General features: G+C 47.4%; 1 protein-coding gene across 1 annotated transcript in view; it reads left to right on the forward strand.

Annotated features, from left to right (window-relative positions):
• The window catches only part of AMFR (autocrine motility factor receptor), a 44171-nt gene extending 24136 nt beyond the window's left edge, over positions 1–20035 (forward strand). Inside the window, exons 9-14 of the mRNA XM_086689400.1 lie at positions 4921–5111; positions 7364–7467; positions 12401–12535; positions 14233–14316; positions 17574–17758; positions 18411–20035. Of these exons, the coding sequence (XP_086545526.1) occupies positions 4921–5111; positions 7364–7467; positions 12401–12535; positions 14233–14316; positions 17574–17758; positions 18411–18558 (847 nt within the window). The 3' untranslated portion in view covers positions 18559–20035. The remainder of the gene's footprint in view (positions 1–4920; positions 5112–7363; positions 7468–12400; positions 12536–14232; positions 14317–17573; positions 17759–18410) is intronic.
• The last annotated feature ends 1338 nt before the right edge of the window (positions 20036–21373 follow it).

The raw sequence follows: 21373 nt of genomic DNA on the forward strand, positions 1-21373 counted from the left end.
ATTCATCTTTGAGAGAGAGAGAGACAGAATGTGAGCGGGTAAGGGGCAGAGGGACAGGGAGACACAGAATGTGAAGCAGGCTCCAGGCTCTGAGCTGTCAGCGCAGAGCCTGATACAGGGCTTGAACCCATAAACCATGAGATCATGACCTGAGCCAAAGTTGGACGCTTAACTGACTAAGCCACCCAGGCACCCCTTTTTTGAGTTAATTTTTGTACACGAAGTGAGGAAGGGATCTGACTTCATTATTTTGCATGTGGTTGTCCTGTAGTCTCAATACCATTTGTTGAATCTTGTTTTTATTGAATGGTCTTGGGACTCTTGTGGAAATCAGTTGGCCATAGATGTTTGGGTTTATTTCTGGACTCTCCATTCCAATGGCCTGCATGCCTGTTTTTATTTTAGTACTATGCTGTTTTGATTACTGTGAATTTGTAGTATGTTTTGAAACTGGGAAATGGTGAGTCCTCCAACTTTTTCTTATTTCATATTGTTTTGGCCGTTTGGGGCCCCTTGCAATTCTGTATGAATTTGAGAATCCATGTTTCCATTTCTGCACAAAATGCCATTGGAATTTAATAGGGATTGTTTTGAATCTGTAGATCACTTTGGGGAGTATTACTGTTATAAGAATATTAGGTGTTCCAAGCCATGAACATTAATGTCTTTCCTTTTATTTAGGTATTCTTTAATTTCTTTCAGCAATCCTTTGTAGTTTTTAGGGTCAAGTCTTTCATCTCCTTGGTTAAATTTATTCCTAGGTATTTTATGCTTTTGGATACTGCTGGAAATGGAATTGTTTTCTTTTTTAAAAATTTTTTTAAATATTTATTTTTGACAGAGAGAGAGAGAGAGAGAGAGACAGAGCATGAGCGGGGGAGGGGCAGAGAGAGAGGGAGACACAGAATCCAAAGCAGGCTCCAGGCTCTGAGCTGTTAGCACAGAGCCTGATGCGGGGCTCGAACTCACAGACCATGGGATCATGACCTGAGCTGAAGTCAGACGCTCCGCTGACTGAGCCACCCAGGCGCCCCTGGAATTGTTTTCTTAATTTCCTGTTTGGATTATTTATTTCTGCTGTATAGAAGCATAACTGATTTTTACATATTGCTCTTATAACTGTGCAACTTCCTGAATTCGATGATTAGCTCTTTTGTAGCGCGTGTGTGTGTGTGTGTGTGTGTGTGTGTGTGTGTGTGTGTGTTGTTTTGGATTTTCTATAATAGGATCATATCATCTGTGAATAGAGCTGGTTTTACTTACTTTTTTTTTATTATTTGGAAGTCTTTATTTCTTTTTCTTGCCTAATTGCTCTGGCTAGGACTTGCTGTACAATATTGAATAGTAGTGGTGAAAACAGGCATCCTTATCTTGTTCTTGAGCTTGGAGGAAAAGCTTTTCATCTTTCAGTATTGAGTGTGATATTACCTGTGCGTTTTCATGAATGTCTTTTATCATGTTAAGGGTGTTCTCTTCTGTTCCTAGTTTGCTGAGTATTTTTATCTTGAAAGAGTGGTTAGTTTTGGTAAGTGATTTTTCTGCCTCTATTGAGATTATCGTATGATTTTTTTTTTCCTATTGTTCTAGTGTATGTTATACAGATTCATTTTCTTATGTTCAACCACACTTGCATTCCTAGGATAAATCCCTCTTGTTCATGGTATGTAATCTTTTTAAATGTACTGTTGGTTTTGGTTCACTGGTATTTTGTTGAGGATTTTTGCATCTGTATTCATAAGAGATACTCTTGTGGTGTCTTTGTCTGGTTTTGGCATCAGGGTAATGCTGGCCTCATAGTGTGTGATAGGAAGTTTTCTCTCCTGTATTTTGGAAGATTTTGAATAGGATTGGGGTTCATTCTTGACGTATTTGGTAGAGTTCACCAGTGAAGCCGTCTGGTCCTGGGTTTTTCCTTTCTGGGAGATTTTTTGATTGAGTCAAGTCTCTTTACTTGTTTAAGTCTGTTGCAATTTTCTATTTCTCCTTGAGTCATTTTAGGTAGTTTCTTTGTTGGTAGGAATTTACCCATTTTATCTATATTCTCTAATTTGTTAGATTATAGTTATTTCTAGTATTCTGTTATAATCCTTACCATTTCTATAAGGTTGGTAATAATGTTCCTACTTTCATTTCTTTTTTTTCACACTTTCATTTTTTATTTTAATTATTTGCATTTTTTCTTAGTCCTGCTAAGAATTGTCACTTTTGTTGATTTTTTTTTTTTTTTAAGAACCAGCTTTTGGTTTCATTGATTATTCCATTGTTTTTCTGTTCTCTATTTTCAGTTACCTATGCTCTAATATTTATTATTGCCTTCCTTCTTCTGGCTGTGGGTTTCTTTGCTCCTTTTCTAGTTCCATAAGACACAAAGTTAGGCTGTAGATTTGAAATCTTTTTTCTTTTTATGCATTTTTAGCTATAAAATTTGCCTCTGAGGCATTGCTTCTGTTGCATCCCATAAGTTTTGGTATGTTGCGTTTTTTTATGTCATTTGTCTCAGTATTTTCTAACTGCACAAGGGTTAATTTTTAAAACACTCATCTGTCTTGGTTGAGTGAACAACACATTAATAGGACCTCTTGGTTTGCCCTACTTTGTAGCTTTGGTTAATAGAATGGGAGTGGGATTGTGGAATGATAAGTTGTTTCATGCTGGTCTCAGCCTATCGATAATCAGTATTGGGGCTGCCCTGGCCCTTGTGGTTCTTATTATAATAGCAAGACACCCTTAGCAATAACCATCAGGAAACTTTGGGGAAAAAAGATTTATAGGTACAGGTCTTAGAAAGCACATAGCACACCTGGGGCCACACAGTGAAGTTGTGGGTAGGATGAAAGTGTGGGGTGGGGTTCTGCTTTTATTAGGGTGGAGGGTAGAGGCCTAGGGCTTCATGGGCTCACTCTTTCTTGGTGAATTTAAAAAATAAGAATATGAGTTTAAAGCACAGGAAGAGAAGACGCAACCTGTCCACTTGATCAGTTTTCAAAATCAACCAAGATCTCTAAAACAAATTGGGGGGAGGAGAGGGGCTGGCTCTTTATTTAGTCATGTGGCTGGCATTGTGTGTATTCGAGATAGTCATCTTTGAATTGAAGGCCTAGGCTGTCAAAACTTAAAGCAGGCACTTGCACTGCAAAAAGAAAAGCCGGCTGTCCAGGCTTAACACTACAATAACCAAGGGCAGATTCATTTTAATCTGTGATAAAACTAAATGTCTAGATTCTAGCAGATTGTATAGCTAGATAATTTGTTTTGATAGAATAGGTCTTTGCAAGATTTCATTCAGAGTCCAACAAATATTCTGTCACATTGAAGTATCAAACTTAGATGGAGGAGAAATACTCTTTCAATAGAGTATTATTATAGTTATAGAAAAAAAATACATGTTTTTTTCTGAAGTTTGGTTTCTTTAGCTGTGAAAGTCTAGCCTTTCATTTTTAAAGCAACTGTGTCTAGTCCTCACCTTGGAGTTTTCAGGCTGTTATATTTAATGTGGGAGGTTTTTGCAGAATATGAAATTAGGTTTGCTTATGAAAAGTGTGTCACAATGTGGCATTATTGGAGGGTGCCCAGGATCTCAACATACTTTTGTAGTCCCACACAAGGCTCATTTTACTGGTGGTGTGATTTAAGGGTGTTCGTTAGGGAAGTGGACTTGTGTTAATTACTTATCTACTTATTTACTCATGAGAAAAGGAAACAAACTTTTAAAATATATAATCATTTATCTGGTTGAATTAAATGATCACAAACAAGTCCTTTATATATAGGTGATGTTTATTTCAAGTGTGATAATGTTGGCCGTACACACACATTATTTTGTCACATTACTGTCATAAGCTCTTCTGGAGCAGAGATAGTAAGAAATAGCTCCATCTTGGCCTCAAGGAGAATTTTGATACGTAAGTACTGATAGGTTGCCAGAGGCTCAGGGGATCATCACATTAGGGTGAGGCTCTCCTTCATAAATGTACCCGTGTCCGCAGATACTAAAAATGACACCAGGGAAGTGAGCACTTTTTATTCAGTCCCTCCTTGAACTCTTAGAAGAAAGATAATGTGTTATGGGATGGGGAGCCTTCTTGAAATCTTAGAAGAAAGGTAATATATTGTTATAAAATAGGAAGAAACCTTAGAGATCACATCATCCAACCTTCTTGGTTTTGTTAATATACTTCCCGTTAATGACAGCACAAGTAGTTATCCCATCTGGAATAATTAGGGCATTGTCATCTTCTGAGAAAGGGGGCAGAAGAAGCTTCCAGCCTTGTTGGGAGACCAGAGTATGAATAGCAGAGGGCTGGAGAAGCTGAGGTGGCAGGTGTAATGGAGGGGTTGTAGGTAAGTGAGATGAGGACGGGAGTAAGGACTTGAGGGGTTGTGACGCTAGATGAGGAAGTGGTGGCATTGTGGACGGGTGCTCTCAGCAAATAATGGTCTTGGGAGTGAACTGGAAGGAGAAGAGCTTTAGTTAGAATGAGATCTTTGGAGTCAAAAGTTTGAAGAGAAGGCCAAGATTGTGACTGTGTTAGTGGCTAAAGTAGAGTGAGAACAGATTACTGCAGTAGAAGATTCAAAGACATAAGAGGCTAGAGTGTTGGGTGATTCAGCCTCATGGATTTTGAAGTAGACAATGGAGTTGGAAAGGAAGATGACGGGCCATGTGATAGAGTCTTACTGCAGACAGGTCATGACCAGGAGCTCGGTAGGTGACCACATATGTTGATGGATTAATGTTCACAGCAGAACACACTGGAAGCGTGTGAGTAAAGAGGTAATGTCAACAGACGTTTCTCAACATTTAAATCTCACTATTGGTAAATAGAAGCTAAAGTTGCAACACATTTGCTACATTCGGAGTACTTCTGGTGAATTCTTACAAAAAATACTAAGGATATCTTATTTTGGACTTTCCCATAGCTCCTGCCTTCGTTCCTGGCTAGAACAAGACACCTCCTGCCCAACATGCAGAATGTCTCTTAATATCGCTGACAATAACCGGGTCCGGGAGGACCATCAAGGAGAGAACTTGGATGAGAATTTGGTTCCTGTGGCAGCCGCTGAAGGCCGCCCTCGCTTAAACCAACACAATCACTTCTTCCACTTTGATGGTTAGTTTCAACCTCTAAAACGGTACCCACGGGTTTCTCCCCTAAGGGGATGCTGGTTGAATTATAAATTGCCCTGCCTAGGCCAATTTAACAGAAATATTTCCATCTCAGTTGAAAGTGTTCAGTAGGCATGGAGAGCACTGGAGAGTTACTCTGTGCCGGGCATTTGCTGGATTCTGTGTGAATATGGGGGCAGGGAGGAGGGGGAGAAAGAGGAGGAATGAATATTGACTCAGCCAGGCCTGTGAGGACCACACTTAATGAGTTAACCATTGCTGATAATTTATTACATCGGTGTAGTACTTATGCAGGAGCATTGAGTAGACTTTCCAGTGAGTACCAGAAGCAGAATCAGAGCTAGAGCCTTTTCCTTGTCCATAAAATATGAATATTCTGCCCCTTACAGTTTTGCAAGGAGTTGTAGTAAAAACCCCACTTAAAATTCTGAAGCCATGGGCTGCACACCGGGGGCTGGTTGATCATCCTTCTTTAATTCATGTTGCAGTGAGCTGTTGTGGATTCTTATCACTTCTAATACCACTGAGTTCCATGAATTAATATTTGTTACCATGAAATAGGTATCCTTGGGATTTTGTTAGGAGGAGTGTTCTTTTTTTTTAAATATAATTTATTGTCCAATTGGTTTCCATACAACACCCAGTGCTTATCCCAACAAGTGCCCTCCTCCATGCCCATCACCCACTTTCCCCTCTCTCCCACCCCCCATCAACCCTTAGTTTGTTCTCTGTATTTAAGAGTCTCTTATGGCTTGCCTTCCTCCCTCTCTGTTTGTGACTATTTTTTCCCCTTCCCCTCCCCCATGGTCTTCTGTTAAGATTCTCAAGATCCACATATGAGTGAAAACATACAGTATCTTTCTCTGACTGACTTATTTCACTTAGCATAATACCCTCCAGTTCCATCCATGTGGCTGCAAATGGCCAGATTTCATTCTTTCTCATTGCCAAGTAGTATCTCATTGTATATATAAACTACATCTTCTTTATCGTTCATCAGTTGATGGACATTTAACCTCTTTCCATAATTTGGCTATTGTTGAAAGTGCTGCTGTAAACATTAGGGTACTTGTGTCCCTATGCGTCATCACAGGAGGAGTGCAGTTTTGATCTGATTTGAGTTGCCAGGGGGTGGAGCATTATGGGAGCCATGGTGTGTTGATGAGACCCCTCATAGGAGGATGAAGGGCAGTAGAGTCTGGTCTCCGAGACTAGGAGGTGAGGCCGCGTGGCTGGCTGGGCCACGGGTGCCGGAGGGTTGAGAGGCAGCTGCTTTGTTGGCTGTCGATTAAGGCCTCTACCAGGTAGGACTTTGGAAATACGCTAGCAGATCTTGCACGTGGGGCCCAGCTGTATAATCCGTTACCTTATGAATTTGTGCTAAAAACTTAGTCAAAATAGAAAAGTTAACTTTGTTTCTCCCTGGGAAGTACATGAAATAAGAACCTAGTTTTTTAATAGGCACATTTTGTTGGGCGGGACCTTGAGACAGTCATTGAACTTGTTTTTATATTCTATGCCTCGGTGCTTCTTTGTGAAGGAAAGCAAAATAACTCCTAAACAGGTAGCTTGATTAACCAATACTTGGAGCTTTAGCTTAGGGTCCCCCCTTTTCTTGGGGAAATGGCAGAAGCCGCCGACTTCTTGGCTCCACACACAAGCCTGTGTTGTCGAACTCTTTGAAAAGAATTTCGAATCGAATGAGAAAACCAAGGTCTTTAAATCAGATGATGCGATAGAAAATACCTTATGAAAATAATTGTGAAAATGATGTCTCCACGTGGGTGGTATTTGTGTACGGTGTGACAGGAGCACAAGCCCCTCTCTCGTAGCAGCTGTAGAGCCTTAAAGCCTTCCTTCTGTGCCAGGTGGAGAACAGATTGACCTGTGGATCCAGGGCGTCTGGAAAGCAGGAGGGCCTAGTGGTGAAGGATTCTGGAACCTGACTGTCTGGTTGCAAATCCACCATAATTGTGTGATGTTGGGCAAGTTACCTGACTTCTGAGTGCCCTCAGGACAAAAGACCATGAGAACTGAGTTTTCTCTGAGAAGAGTGAAACGGGTATAAAAGTAGCGATGATCCAATGAGCTGATCTGTGTGAAACCCTTGGTACAAAAGGCCTGGCACACAGTAAGCCGTCAGTGGAACGAGCTGGGGTCCCCGAGCGGCCGACCCCAGACTGGACCATGCAGGGGACGAGATCTCTAACTTGTGCTGGGTTCTCTTTGTCTTAGGGTCCCGGATCGCAAGTTGGCTGCCGAGTTTCTCCGTCGAGGTGATGCACACCACCAACATCCTAGGAATTACACAGGCGAGCAACTCCCAGCTGAATGCGATGGTAAGGACCGCCGTGCTTCGGGGTGGTTGGTGATCAGGGAGGGGCTGGACGCTGTGCACTGTGTGCTTCACTCTGGCCGAATAGCAGGATTTTCAGGGGCGTGTGACGTAGTAGCTGGGACAACTTCAGTTCATGTGTTGTCAAATTTGAAACTGCTTTGGAAACCAGCTTCCATTTTAGATGTGTGGCAGATCATCTGTCTGTTTCTGAGCACCGCCGGGTTCGCTGTGTTGTGATCTAGGCCAATCTTGGGATGCTCCTTGATGCTAACCAAAAATATTTAGAGACTTAGTGACTGGAGAGAATGATGGGCCTTTTATTAAAAGTTGTATGAGACCTGCTAAATGTGTTTTCCTGATCCTGTCCCCTTCCCTCCCGCCAAATAAGTAAATACACGTGTGCACGCACGCACACGCACACACACACGTCTGTGGGTATGCACATATATCTATATGCCTTGAGATATGGAGGCACACATACTGTTAGCTCAAGGATACTGTTCAAATATTCTTTGTGTTTCTCTAAAGCTTTGTCATATGGCGGGTATTTTTGTTTTACAGAAACGTGTCGTTATCACTGCAATTTAGTGTTCATTGTGATGATGGATGCAGGACTCTTAAAATGCTAACTGCCTTAGTCCTGCTTAGATAGCGCTGCTGGCTGACCTGGGTAAGCCTGGTCAGTACTTCAGAGAGGCACTGGTTCATTTCTTCATTCCTTTATCTTCATGTACTTGACAAATCTGTACTGAAAGCCCACTCCTGCGACAGGTATGATGCAGTGTAAACGGTTGCATAGCACCTGCCAGGCAAACCAGGTAGATGTGGGCCCCACTCCCAGGAAGTGTAGATTTTAGCCGGGGAGACTGGTTATAAACACAAACAAGATCATTGCTGATGGCAGTGAGTGCTCTGAGGGCAGTAAGGCCGGCAATGCGGCAGAGGTGGAGGTAAGAGCTATTTTAGCGGAGGTGTCTGAGTAGTTCTTTCCGAGGGGCTGGTACTTGATCTGAGACAAGAAGGATGAGAAAGAGGCAGTTGGGAGAAAAAGAGGCAGCGGAACCGACAGGTTCAAAGGTCATGAGGTGAGAAAGCCCTGGGGGCACAGCGGTCACTGTGGTTGGAGCCTAGTGAGTCAGAGACCAAGGTTGTGATGCACGCTGATTTTGCAGAGCCGGGTCATGGCAGGGGTTAGTAGGCCACAGCTCGGTGTAGATCTTATTGTGAAAGTATTGGAAGGTTGTTAAGGCCTTTTTCCTCCCACAGGGGACTGACAGGACATTTAACAGAATGATTTGCTTCTGAGAGACTGGGTTATAGAGGGGCAGGGATGGAAGCAACGAGCCCAGTTAGGGGGCTGTGCAATAATGCAGGTGAAAAAAAGAGTGGTTTGGACCAGGGTGTTGGCAGTAAGAATGAAAAGAAGGGGCGGCTTGAAGACACTTTGGGATGATGCGCCGACAGGACTGGACGACACTTTGCTTTGGGTGAGCAGGTGATGGGCCCGCGTACCGAGATGGGCGGAAGCAGGACTGAGGACGGGGCTTCGGCCTTCCTTCCGGCCAGAGGTGAGCCATCCGCATGGAGATGCCACGTAGGCATCTGGACCTCGCCGAAGAGGTCAGGCTGGAGGTGGACACTTGGGAGTTCTCGGTCTGTAGGTGCTCCTCGAGGCGGGGAGCAGGTCTCTTCCTGGGAGAGGATGAGGCTCACGATGAGGAGAGGACTCCGGGCCAAGGGCTGGCAGAGAGGGAGGAGCCACATGGTGACCTAGGAGGAGGGAGACCGGGAGAAGGTGCAAGGCGAGCACGTGGGGATTCTTAGAAGGTGAGGTCGGAGGAGGACGTGTTGGATTCGGCAGAATGGAGGCGGTTGGTTAACTGCAGAGGAACAGGCGGCTTCCGTGGCCTGAGGGATGGGATCTTCCCGGTAGATTGGGAAATGAGTGGGCACTGAAGAAACAGACTGGGGCTGGCAGCGTGTTGTAAAAGTGGGCGGAGCGGTAGAAGTGGTAGCTCGCGAGGATTATGGTGTCAGGGGAGCTTTTGGCTCTTTTAAGATTTCTTTTTTGAAGGTTTTTGAGCAGGTCCTTTCTGCACAAGTTCCAGAAGTTCTAGAGGAGGATCCAGGGAAGTCATGCTCTCTCATCCTTTGGTCCATCCACCCAGTCCCCGGCCCAGGAACAGCTGCGGAATCACAGTTTGTCTCTCTGAGCCTGGCTTATTTCACTTGCCACAGCATCCTCCGAGTTCATCCGTGTTGTAGCAGGGGTCAGAGTTTCTTCTTAGGCCGAATAGTGTTCCGTCGTGTGTGGAGACCACACACACGTTGCTTACGTGACTCTCCGCCGACGGCCGCTTGGATTGCTTCCGCCTTTGGGCTCTTTTGCGTCATGCTGCGGTGGGCATGGCTGTACGAGTTCTGTTCTCTGGTCTCACTTCTTTTGAGTACCCGTGGGTCTTTTGTAAAGATAGATGTGGTAGCCTGCTTGGGGTGCAAATGGGAATGATCACTAGAGAGGGAGAGATGGAAAGTGCGGTGCACACAGGGAAGTAAAGATGGAAGAGGAAGACGGGAAGCTGGAGGGTGGGGTCAGGAGAGAGGCATTCGCCTCTGTTAGGAGGGCGGACGGAGGCAGCTCCAGCGCTTCGTTGAGACGTGGTTTAAGTAGAAGGCCTGGCTCATGATAACCAAGAGGCAGAAGCAGCCTGAGTGTCTACCAGGTGAATGGATGTATGATGCATACAGTGGAATATTAGCCAGCCTTAGAAAAGCAGGAAATCCCATCACGTGCCCCAACATGAATGAACCTCCGGGACGTTACACTAAATGAAATAAGACCATCACAGAAAGACAAACACTGCAGGATTCCACTCAGATGAGGTCTCTAAATTAGTCTCACTCTTAGAAACAGAAATTAGAATGGGGGTTGCCAAGGGCCAGTGGGGAGGGCGATGGGGAGTTGCTCCTCAGGGTTTCAGTTTTGCAAGATGGCAGAGTTCTAGAATCTGTCGCACGGTCATGTGCATATGGTTCGCCCTACCGTACACTTAAAAATGGTTAGGATGGTTATATGTTTTTGACCATAGTAATAACAGAAAAAGTCCTGGGTTCCTGCTGCCTCTTGCTTCCTCAGGGAAGTGCTCGGCCACATCAGCAGTGTGTGTGAGTGACAACCTAATGGACATAGATGGTCTGCAGTGTGGCGGCCTAATGCGCCACCCACCGGCTTGTGTCAGGCTCTGTGTGTGGACTTTGGGGTCTGGCAGCTGTTGAAGTCCTGCAGGTGGATCACCTCGCCTGCTCCCTAAAAAAATCAGAATCACGGGCACGTAACCCTCTAGGAATAAGAATTATTCTTGGAGTTAGTGTGTTTAGCATTCTCTGATAGTCCCCGGTTGGTCTTTCTCTAGCTCCATGATGGATTGGAATAGCCTATTCTTAACATAATTAGTTTACTAGAACCATACATTTTTTATAAAGATCCAATATTTAATTCACTGGATTTTCTGGAAGAAAAGCTTTGGTCTGGTAAAATGAATCTCAGGGAAATGAGGGGGAAGCTGTTGAAGAATGGAGAAGAATGTTACCTGATTGTCTAGGTTTTTATGGACTCTTCTTCACTTAGTGTTCATTTGACCCTGGGGCAGGGGGAATGATCAGCTCCCGTTCATAGAAACCCTGAGGGGACCCAGAAGTGCGGGGCTATTGGTCCTGCTGCTGGGCTCTGCCTGTCTAGCCCTCCCACCCCAGTGAGACACTAAGCGAAGCTTTGTGCGTGTTTCACCCTGGTCTTTGCTCTCAAGGCCCTGATGTTGGACACCTTCTCCTTCTGCAGTTACAGTACTGTGCTCCTGAGGAGCTAATACCCCAGTGGTAGACTTCCTTATGCCTCGAAAGCAATCACATTTTTCCTGCTCTTTTGTTCTTTTGATCATTGGGGCTTTTCCACAATAAAACCATGAACATAAGCATTGTACATTCTCATAAGCATATGTACATTGTACATAAGTATGTACATTCATTTAATGTACATACCTGAAAAATAAAATCTGGGCCTTTGATGCAAGTATGGGTGGTAGTGTGCTGGGAGACCTGTGCCATCTTCCCCTAGACACAGACTGCTGCTCAGAGCCCCGCCCACGTGGGCTCTGAGACGTTTCTAGAGGGCGGTTTGAAACCTACAGCTCTAGTGTTATGAATTTACATTCTTTATAATCTTTTTTTTTCTGATGGTGGTGTAATAATTTACATCGGGTAGATTCACCCTTCGTAGTATCTGATTCTGTGTATTTTGTCAAATTCATACGGTTGTGTGGCCACCACCATACTCAAGGTATAGAAGAGTTCCATCTACCCCGCCCCAGATTCCATTGTGCCCTTTTGTAAAATTGCTTCCTCTCCCCACCTTCAATCTCTGGCAACCACTTACCAGTTTTCTGTCCCTTTAATTTTGCCTCTTCTAGAATGTCATGTAAATGGAATTATACAGTGCATAGCCTTTGAGCCAGGCTCTTTCACTTAGCCTAATGCATTGGAATTTCATCCATGCGGGTGTGGTATCAGAAATTTGTTCCTTTTCGGCATTATTCTTTAAGGGGAACACATTTTTTTTACCTGAATTATACCGAGCTTTAAAATGAACACTTTTTAAAATTGGGATATTCTAATTGAACCTGTTTCGGGATCCAGCTGGATTTCCATGCTCTTTTTATTTTGAAATCGAGGCTGTTCCCAGCTACCTGTTTGGCATCCTAGGAAAATGCTAGAATGAGTGAGGTTTGATGGGGATCTGCAGAATAGAGGGGCGCCTTGCCTGTGTTTTCAAGGCGGAATGCCGAGTTCAGTGCTCAGAGCTTGCCATACACCATGACCCCAAGGAGTCACTGTTGAAGGTGAACGTTTCCAAGGCTTCCATATTTGTATTCCTGCAGGCTCATCAGATTCAAGAAATGTTTCCCCAGGTGCCATACCACCTGGTGCTGCAGGACCTCCAGCTGACACGCTCGGTAGAAATAACAACGGACAACATTTTAGAAGGACGGATTCAAGTACCTTTTCCCACACAGGTACACTGGGGTTTTATGCATGAAAAGTGGATTCTGTCTTCACAGAGATTTAATCCTGTAGTTTAACTCTTTAGTTACTTAATTGAATATCACTCATGATTTGATGAAGGGTCTCTACGAATGTCCTCACTTTCCAAAGTTTGAGGGTAGACCCATCAAAGAGGCTCAGATCCTCAGACAAGGACAAGTGTATTTGGGTAATTTTTTGTACAGATGCACACCCCACATCAGCCTGCCCTCGCCAGTCCAGGAGGTCATAACCTTGGTTCCTCTGGGACGAGGATTGGCAACCTTTCTCTGTAAAGGGCAGATAGGCGTAGGCTTTGTGAGCCATGGGGCTCCTGTTGTCGCATCTCAGCTGTGGCTGCTATAGCACTGACAGTGTGTGAATGGATGTGCATAACTGTGTTCTAGGAAAAACTTATCCATAAAAATAGGTGGAGGGTGGATTTGGCTGCAGGCCAAAGCTGACCCCCAGCTCTAGGAGGTAATGCCCTCTGTCCCCGGTTGGCTTTGCGCATTGGTGGGATTTTTTTCATTAGCTGTAATAGCTATGATACTTCTGTTTTTAAAAGGTCACATTTCCTGGCCCATTATATAACCTCTTTGATGGGCACAAGAACTATTAACATTTGATTTATTTACTCTCATTTTTATTATTGGAATAGAGTTGACATACAATGTTATATTAGTTTCAGATGTATACTAGCGATTTGACGCAGTGTTAACATTTCAAAACAAGGTTCCTGGCAGGACCAGGGGATAGATACATGACCAAGAGTCATTTAACAAGAAATTATTCAACTTCATGTATAAGACTATGTAGAAATCTATTAATAAAATCCGAAAATTTGAGAATCTTTCAAGAGAGAATGAGCCTAGAGCATGGAGTCAAATGGGCTGACATTAGACTTGCCTTATCTGTCCTTCCCTATTTGACCTGGCTTTTGGCTTTGGATTATCCAGCAGCAGAGCCTGGGACAAGGATTCGAGTGCCAGTGGTTCATCTGAGAAGGCTGCAGGAAACAGGCAGCAGGTGGGGCTGTGAGATGGCGGTGCGGGGAAGGCGGCCAGTAAGGGTTACCTGGCAGGTTACTGTCATGGATGCCTAGAGCTTGATCCCACTGGGGCCTCCCAAGTGGCAGTGAGGAGGGGCATTTATATGCCACTTCCCGTCAGCTGCTGGTTGACTGGGGCTCAGAGTGACCTTGTGCAGCCAGAGTGAGCTCTCAGGCAATGAATTACAGAAACTGGCCAGCCCACACTGACGTGGCAGGACCTGCAGGGAGATGGGCAGAGCCCCAGAGCATCTGTGGCCGTGGCCAAGATCTCAAACTGGCTAAAAATGAGAAGAACGACAGTACCTATTTCATAGGGTGTTAAGATAAACGAGATGGTCACGTTGAGTTTCTGCAAGCGTTCAGTCAGTGTTACCTGCTGTCGATCTGTCACCGTCCAGTCACTGTCACTGAGGAGAAACTGAATGTGGTGCCAGTTGATGACTCAGACTCACACTCAGGCTCCCTTGTCTTCTCTTCGATCTTAGTAGCATCTTCATTTCTTTGCTGCTGCAGACTCTGTCAAAGCCCAGATAGCGTTGGGGACCGGAGCTCCCTCTGCACCCCGGGATTTCTCCAGCCCTGTTCCATAAGCCCCTGAGCAGCTCTGTACAGTCTGTGGTGCTTTTTCTCTTGCAGCGCTCAGATGGCATCAGGCCTGCACTGAACAGTCCTGTAGAAAGGCCAAACGGAGACCAGGAGGAGGGAGAAGCTTCTGTGCAGGTAAGGTGTGCAAGGGCGGTGTGTGTGTGTGTGTGTGTGTGTGTGTGTGTGTGTGTGTGTGTGTGAGAGAGAGAGAGAGAGAGAGAGAGAGAGAGAGAGAGAGAGAGAGTGAGTATGGGACCGGGGGCAGTCTTGTAGTGCCCGGCAGTGGTCTTCAGTCCTGTCTTTGATGTGCATGAGGCCTCAGGGGTGTCAGAGAAGGCCTTGTGCCACATTGTTCCGGTATGTCAGGTTAGCAAACCCGGCTGTGCCCACGCCATGGCCTGCATTTCCACCTAGGGCCTGCCACCGCCCGCTCACTGGGCATTATCCTTGGGACCTGGAGGAGAACGGAGTCATGCTGTCCCCGGGCCAGCCCTGCCATCTTGACCTTGAGCAGTAGCCCTAGGAGGGGCACGGGGAAGCTGGGCACAGGCAGGACTCTGGGTGATCGGACTCATCTGAACCCAGACAGGGGCTGACTGGGGCTCGGCTCTCTCGAGCTGAAATCGTTGAAGTCTTCTCCCCAACACCTCCCTTGGCCAACTCAGCGTTTCCAAGTGCTTCCGTGCACTTCATGCCAATGAGACCCTCTGGTGTATGGGTGGGGAGGAGTGTGGTTATCTTGGGAGCCAGATTGGCCTGGATATCCACTTAGGTGAGTCGAGGTGGCCATCCCTTCCAAAGGCAGCTCCTCTGTCTGGTCTCCAGGGCAGAGGCCCCCCCTCCCCCATGCTCTTAGCCCCCCACCGTGGGGGTTCTGGTTCACACCCTTTGTCTGTAATTCCCATTTGCTTAATCAATTACCACACTTTCCAGAAACTTTCTTGAGACTGGAGAATACCCCAGACAACCCTGTCTTTGTGCTTCTGTGCTTGTGACGTGGGGTTTCCCACACACGGGGCTGGGGGCTGACGCTGGTGCTGCCTTGTCCAGCGGTGTTGCTCAGGGTGACGCTGCTCTTCCTGAAGCAGCTGCTTTGATGGGTGAGTGACATGGAAGCTGCTTTCACCTCGTACCTTGTGTGCTTTTCTCTGCAAACAGGAAGCTCTAGAAACTAAGACTCTCTCAGATCCTGTTGCTGAGTTAAATTTTTCACACCCAAATCCATATTTGGATTGTGCAGCATTCGTAAAGTGGTACCTGGCTTCTGGAGAAGGAATTCAGTTTTGCATTCCCGGGTTTTTGGATAGCAGGCCCAGCTTAGATTTGAGTGCTGGGCTGGCTGGGGGCCCTTCGGGGTAGAGCACGTTCACTTTCTGTCCTGATCTTTAACTCTGTTTTTATAGTTAGTGGGAAGATTTCTGAACTTTTTGTAGCACAGTGAAGGGAATGTACTTACTTCACAAGGAACGTGCTCTGTAGTGTTTCCAGTCATTCCCAAGTAAGAAGTTCTTGGATAACAGTCCGTTTAGTAAAACTTCCATGTAGCACAAGCGTGGCACTGGCTGTGCTGGTTGGTACTGAATGCGGTCTGTCCCCGGCCTAAGCTCAGGCCTGCTTGGAAGCCAGCAGAACTGGGGGTGCGCATCCGTTTCCTTCCTTCATCTCCCCCATTTACCAGCTGCTCTTTCTACCTCCTCCAGGGTCGGGCTCAGGAGGAGGGCGGGTTAGGACAGGCCACATGACCCCACCATCCCGTGTGTGTGCATGTGCTACATGTGTGAGTGTATCACAGTTGTTACCTCAGCTGTCCTTCCTCAGAACTTGGGCAGGCCTTTTCTAACCATCCCTCCCTTCATGGAGACCGTATCACCCTCCAGGCGGTCCTTTGGGCCGGGTCTGTTTCAACAACCTCAGGCTGGTTCCCTCCAGCATCTGTGGCCGCCCCGAAGGACACACAGTGGGGCCTTACCGTCGGTGGAAGTTGGACTCACTCCCCTTTTTTTATCTGCCACAAGCAGGTGTCTTTCTCTTCGACTCCTTGCGCGTGTTAGTCGTCACCAGTCCCCGGGAGCCCCCAAACTCTAGGGAATAGGAGTTTGGACACATGGCTGTCTTGAAGTCCCCTCATTCATTTGACTGAAGGCAGGGAAGGGTGGTGAGGTCGCGTAACAAGTGCCACACGCCAAGAAATCTTACAAATGTGCCAGTCTCTCAGCCTCTTCCACCTCAACACTCTTGTCACCTAGAGGTGGGTGCTAGGCTGACACTGGCCAACCTGGGTCTGTCTGGTAGCAGGAACATCAATGTTCAGGCACTGGCCTAAGTGTGTGGGGCGCCTGGGCATTGCCGTAGTGTTCAGAGCTTTAGCCAAAACCGAGAGAGCCCAAAATTTTAATATCCTGTTATACAAAGAGTCTTGTGATCTTATATCTGTTTTTATTTAAAAAAAAAAAAAATTTTTTTTAACGTTTATTTATTTTTGAGACAGAGAGAGACAGAGCATGAACGGGGGAGGGGCAGAGAGAGAGGGAGACACAGAATCGGAAGCAGGCTCCAGGCTCTGAGCCATCAGCCCAGAGCCTGACGCGGGGCTCAAACTCACGAACTGCGAGATCGTGACCTGAGCTGAAGTCGGACGCTTAACTGACTGAGCCACCCAGGCGCCCCTTATATCTGTTTTTAAAAAGATCCTTAGAAGTTACCCTTTTTAGGGGCACCTGGGTGGTTCAGTCGGTTAGGCATCTGACTTTGGCTCAGGTCATGATCTCACAGTTAACGAATTCGAGCCCTGCGTCGGGCTCTGTGCGGACAGCTCAGAGGCTGGAGCCTGCTTCAGATTCTGTGTCTCCCTGTCTCTCTACCCCTTCCTGGCTCATTCTGTCTCTCTCTGTCTGTCTGTCTCTCTCTCACTTTCTCTCAAAAAGAAATAAACATTAAAAAAAAAATTTACCCTTTTTTATCTGCCTGCCTCTGTTTTCAGAATCAAGTGAGGGTGTAAAATTTGTGTAGTAAATGTGATAAGACTTGTTTAAGTTTCAGAGCAATTAGTAGAGTTGAACAAAAAATTCCCAGAATGTAAATCAACTTGGAGTTAACTTTATTGTTTGCTGAGAGTACAGTTTCAAGGTGTCTGTGTTTTTCATACTGGTGATCATCTACAAAAAATTGCACTAATCTTGAACATCTGGCGTGAGTCAGATGCCGTTCTTAGTGGCGCACAGGCCTCCCAGAGCCCACGCCGGCCGTTATTCATATGCCGATGGTTCCCCACCTGGCAGCCTGGCTCCCTGTGGGTGCAGAAGAACACTGTTCGGGGCACTCAGGTGGGGCGGGGAGTCCTAGCGGGAGGGCGGTCCGTGCTCACAGAGGCCCCCTGCTTCCTCTGTGCCCAGACCGAGCGTGTGCCCCTAGACCTCAGTCCTCGGCTGGAGGAGGCCTTGGACTTCAGCGAGGTGGAGGCGGAGCCTGGCGAGGGCGAGGACTTTGAGGCCCGGGGGAGCCGCTTCTCCAAGTCTGCGGACGAGAGGCAGCGCATGCTGGTCCAGCGGAAGGATGACCTCCTGCAGCAGGCTCGCAAGTAAGTCGACCCTCCGGCTCTCGCTCGCGCGTGTCTCTGGTCGCAACCCGGTGGCCCGGGGACCCTCGTCGCGTCAGGCCCACGTCCTGCCTTTTTAAACAGATTCCAACATTGAAAAGCCATTCAAAACGTTCAGACTCCAAACCTCTCTTGGAAAAGCAAAGGGTCCGGACCTGACCGGTGTCCCCCAGTGAGCTCCCGTGGACGCCTTTGGTCACACCTGCACAGAGCACCCACGTGCCGTGTGTCCTGAGCCCTCAGCGGTGCTTCTGCTTCTCCGAACTCTCGAGGGGAGCACTCTGATTGCATCCACGTGAGAGGCAGGGCTGAAGGAACAGGCCCAGAGAGGCCGACCCGGCCCGGTGTCCGCTCCCAGGCTGCCCTCCTGGCCACTGGGCCTGCCAGTGGAGGTGTGGGGTGGCCCTGTGGTGGCCGGTGGAGAGGGGGACCGGACAGCCGCTTGACGGGCCTCCTCCCCGATGCAGGGAGCCTCTGCCCCTCTGTCCGGGGACAGGTGTCTTTTCCACGGGCTGGTGCCAAGTGACCGCAGGAAGGTGCCCGGGAAGCTGTGTGTTTCTGCGTGTGTGTGTGTGTGTGTGTGTGTGTCCCAGAGCGTCCCTCGTCCCTCACGCGAGGCCTTTGGGTTTTGTAGGCGTTTCCTGAACAGAAGTTCTGAAGTCGACTCTGCCTCGGAGCGCTGCCCCTCGGCAGAAGGCACAGCCTCTGACCCCGTGACCCTGCGTCGGAGGATGCTGGCCGCGGCCGCCGAACGGAGGCTCCAGAAGCAGCAGACGTCCTAGCGCTTCTTCGCCGTCCGCCGCTGCCGCCTCCGAGCAGCGCGCCGCCACAGAGGCCCGGCCCCGCTTCTGCCGCCGCCGGAGGAGGGGTCGGCTGCGCTGCCGCTGTATAAAGCATGTGGTCTTAATAGTGTTTGGACAGCTGACAAACTTAATCCTTTTTTGTAATACTTTCTATGTGACATTTCTCTTCCCGTTAGAAACACTGCACATTTTAACTCTAGGCATGATCTCTTCTGGCGTTTGCCCGGACTTCTTAGGGGGCGGGGCAGCCGAGAGGAAGAGGGCAGCCAGGAAACCCTGAAGCAGGCTGCTCCGACTACTGGGTTACTGCTGCTTGTGGAGGTCACAGCAGACGCTGGTGTCTTTAGCCCCAAGTCTGGCAGGAAGGTGAGGGGGGGGCCAGGATTCATAAAAAGCCGCGCGGAGATGTGAAGCGTGAGCCTGACTCCACTGCCGGGTGGTTTCTGTCGTCAAGCTGCTGTTCTCGCTTGGGCGGCATTCAGAACGCTACGGAGGCCAGACGAGTGGGGCCAGAGCCCTGGGTTGGCGGGGTCATCTCGGAAAAGTGACTCCTGATTTGCTATGTAGAGCAGAGGAGGGGAAAGCCTGGGGCTGCAGAGCGTGAGGAGGTGACCTGTTGTGTCCCAGGACATCGGGGACTGACTGCCGAGCTCCAGTCTGAAGTTGGCTTTGTTTCCGTGACCACTGGTGCTCCTGCGGCTCACGAGTACCTCTGAGAGTCTGTCCCCCCTCTGTGTTCCAGACCTGGGGAAGGCCAGCCCCGAAAGGACTGAGCAGCAAAGCTTTGGTTTATGGTTCTAGTTCCTTGGTCAAGTCAGTTAGGCAATGCCAGGGGCTGTGGGTTTGGTCCTTTATAGAAAAGGAGAGCCTTACAAACTGAGCAAGTCACTGTTAGAGGGCTTTCTTGAAGACATAAGAGATCTTTTTTATCTTTCTTCCCCAGAGCCCTTCATTTTCATGACTTTGCTCCTGTTGGTTTAATTAAACAGAAAGGTAAGATGCTGAATCCATCTGCCTCGGAGCGGACCCAGGTCCTGAACCTGTTCAAATTCTTCCCACATTTAACTTTCAGGATTTGAAACACGCAATCGTAGGCTACATAGTTCAGTTTTATGTTCTGTTGGATTTTTTTTTTTTTTTAAATGTTTGAAAGCATAGTTTTATGGTAGTCCTTCGGGGAAGAATCCAGTATTATATAAAATGATTGGCTAAGTTAAATGTATTTTACATAACTGAACGTTTTCGGAATGTTGAAACGTAATTGAAGAGAACAATGGGTGAATGTTTAGGCCGAGATAATTTATTTGAATAAATCTTTCAAAAGCCTTACCTTGAAATGCTGTTAGTAAATTTCTGTGATTTTTAAAAAAAAAAAATGGTTTTGTTTTGCTGAGAGCATAGCTATTTGTTTTTATTGTAAAACAATAATAATAATAAAAAGCAAACTCTTCTAGTGTGCTGTGTGTGGCTGGACGCTAAGGTAGTTTTCATCAGAGGTGCCAAAGTTAGACCGCACTTTGATTCTCTGTGTACCGTTTTTGGAGAGTTTTTCCCATCCTTACACCTTGCAGGTGGCACACATTAACGATGACCCTAATTCCACGTGTTCTTAGTTGGAGACGTGTGGAAGGAGAGAATGGTTGAGACACAGTAGAGGGTCCTAGGACCTTGGAATATAGCAACACGACCGTGATCAAGGCGTAGACCTGCCTTCCATAGCTTAAAATGACCCAAGAAGAGCAGTCCTAAATTCACCCATAGGTTTTGCAATTGGACAGCAAAGGATCCTGGGCCCCATACAGTCTCTCGGTTCTTGTCGCTTCTTGGGGGCGTCTGGGACAGATGCTAAGGGCGGTGGCGGGAGGCCAGGCCAGGGTCTTGTTACATTGGGTGGGGTCCCGTCCCCAGCCCATTATATCTTCCGTGTCCTGGCTGTCCCCGGGCTCAGGGCGCCTGCCCTGTGCTCAGCCACCCTCGTTTGGAGCTGAGGGCAGGCTGCTGGTTCAGGCTTGTCGGCTGAGAACAAGGCGCCTGACCGGGCGGTGTGGTGAGCGCTGGTTGGGTTGCCCTTGCCCTCTGCCCTCTTCTGCCCTCTCTGGGCTCTTCTGCAAGTGGTCTGTGTTGCTCCCTCCATTGTCCTGCGGGCCTTGTTTTGTTGACATCTTAGTTTCTCCTCAGTAGCCCCCCGCTCCCGAAGTTTGAGGCTCGTCCAAACCACAGAACAGTGGTCCTTGTGAATGTCTTGTGTGGCTATAAATCCGAGGTGTCCAGGTGGCTGCTTGGACCTAATTTCCCTCCCACCGGAGCGGTATAGACAATGTGTGCTCTCTTATCTTTAGCCAGCAGATGTCCCCTCGGGGGTGGAAAGCAAGCCGAGTGCTGAAGTGGGGAGCCAGGCCCTGCTGCCGAGCTTGTCCAGGAGTAACCGCCTGCCTGCGTGGAAGGCCCTTCATCACCTGGAAGCCTCTGTCTCTCATCTCATCGCCCCTGCTCCTGTTAGGTTAGAAGTGGTTCCAACCCGACTGCACATTAGAAACACTCCTGGAGCTTCTAGAAGCCGTGATGCAGGAGTTCTGCCTCCATGTTCCTTGTTCTAATTGAATTGGTCTTTCCCTGCACTCTTTGCCCCCGAATGCTTCCTGACTTCCATTTTAAGGGAGATAAGGCAAAGATACCTGTTGGTTTTACCTACAAAACTCACTCGAAAGTTAGGAAAGAACACTAGAAGATGGCCCGTTTTTAGGGGAAATTCAGGTAGACAAAGTCATGGTGTCCTTTGACTTCTGTCTCTGTC

The sequence above is a fragment of the Puma concolor genome, chromosome E2, assembly GCF_028749965.1.
Source record: "Puma concolor isolate L17-30 chromosome E2, mPumCon1.1.hap2, whole genome shotgun sequence".
Taxonomy (NCBI): Eukaryota; Metazoa; Chordata; class Mammalia; order Carnivora; family Felidae; genus Puma; species Puma concolor.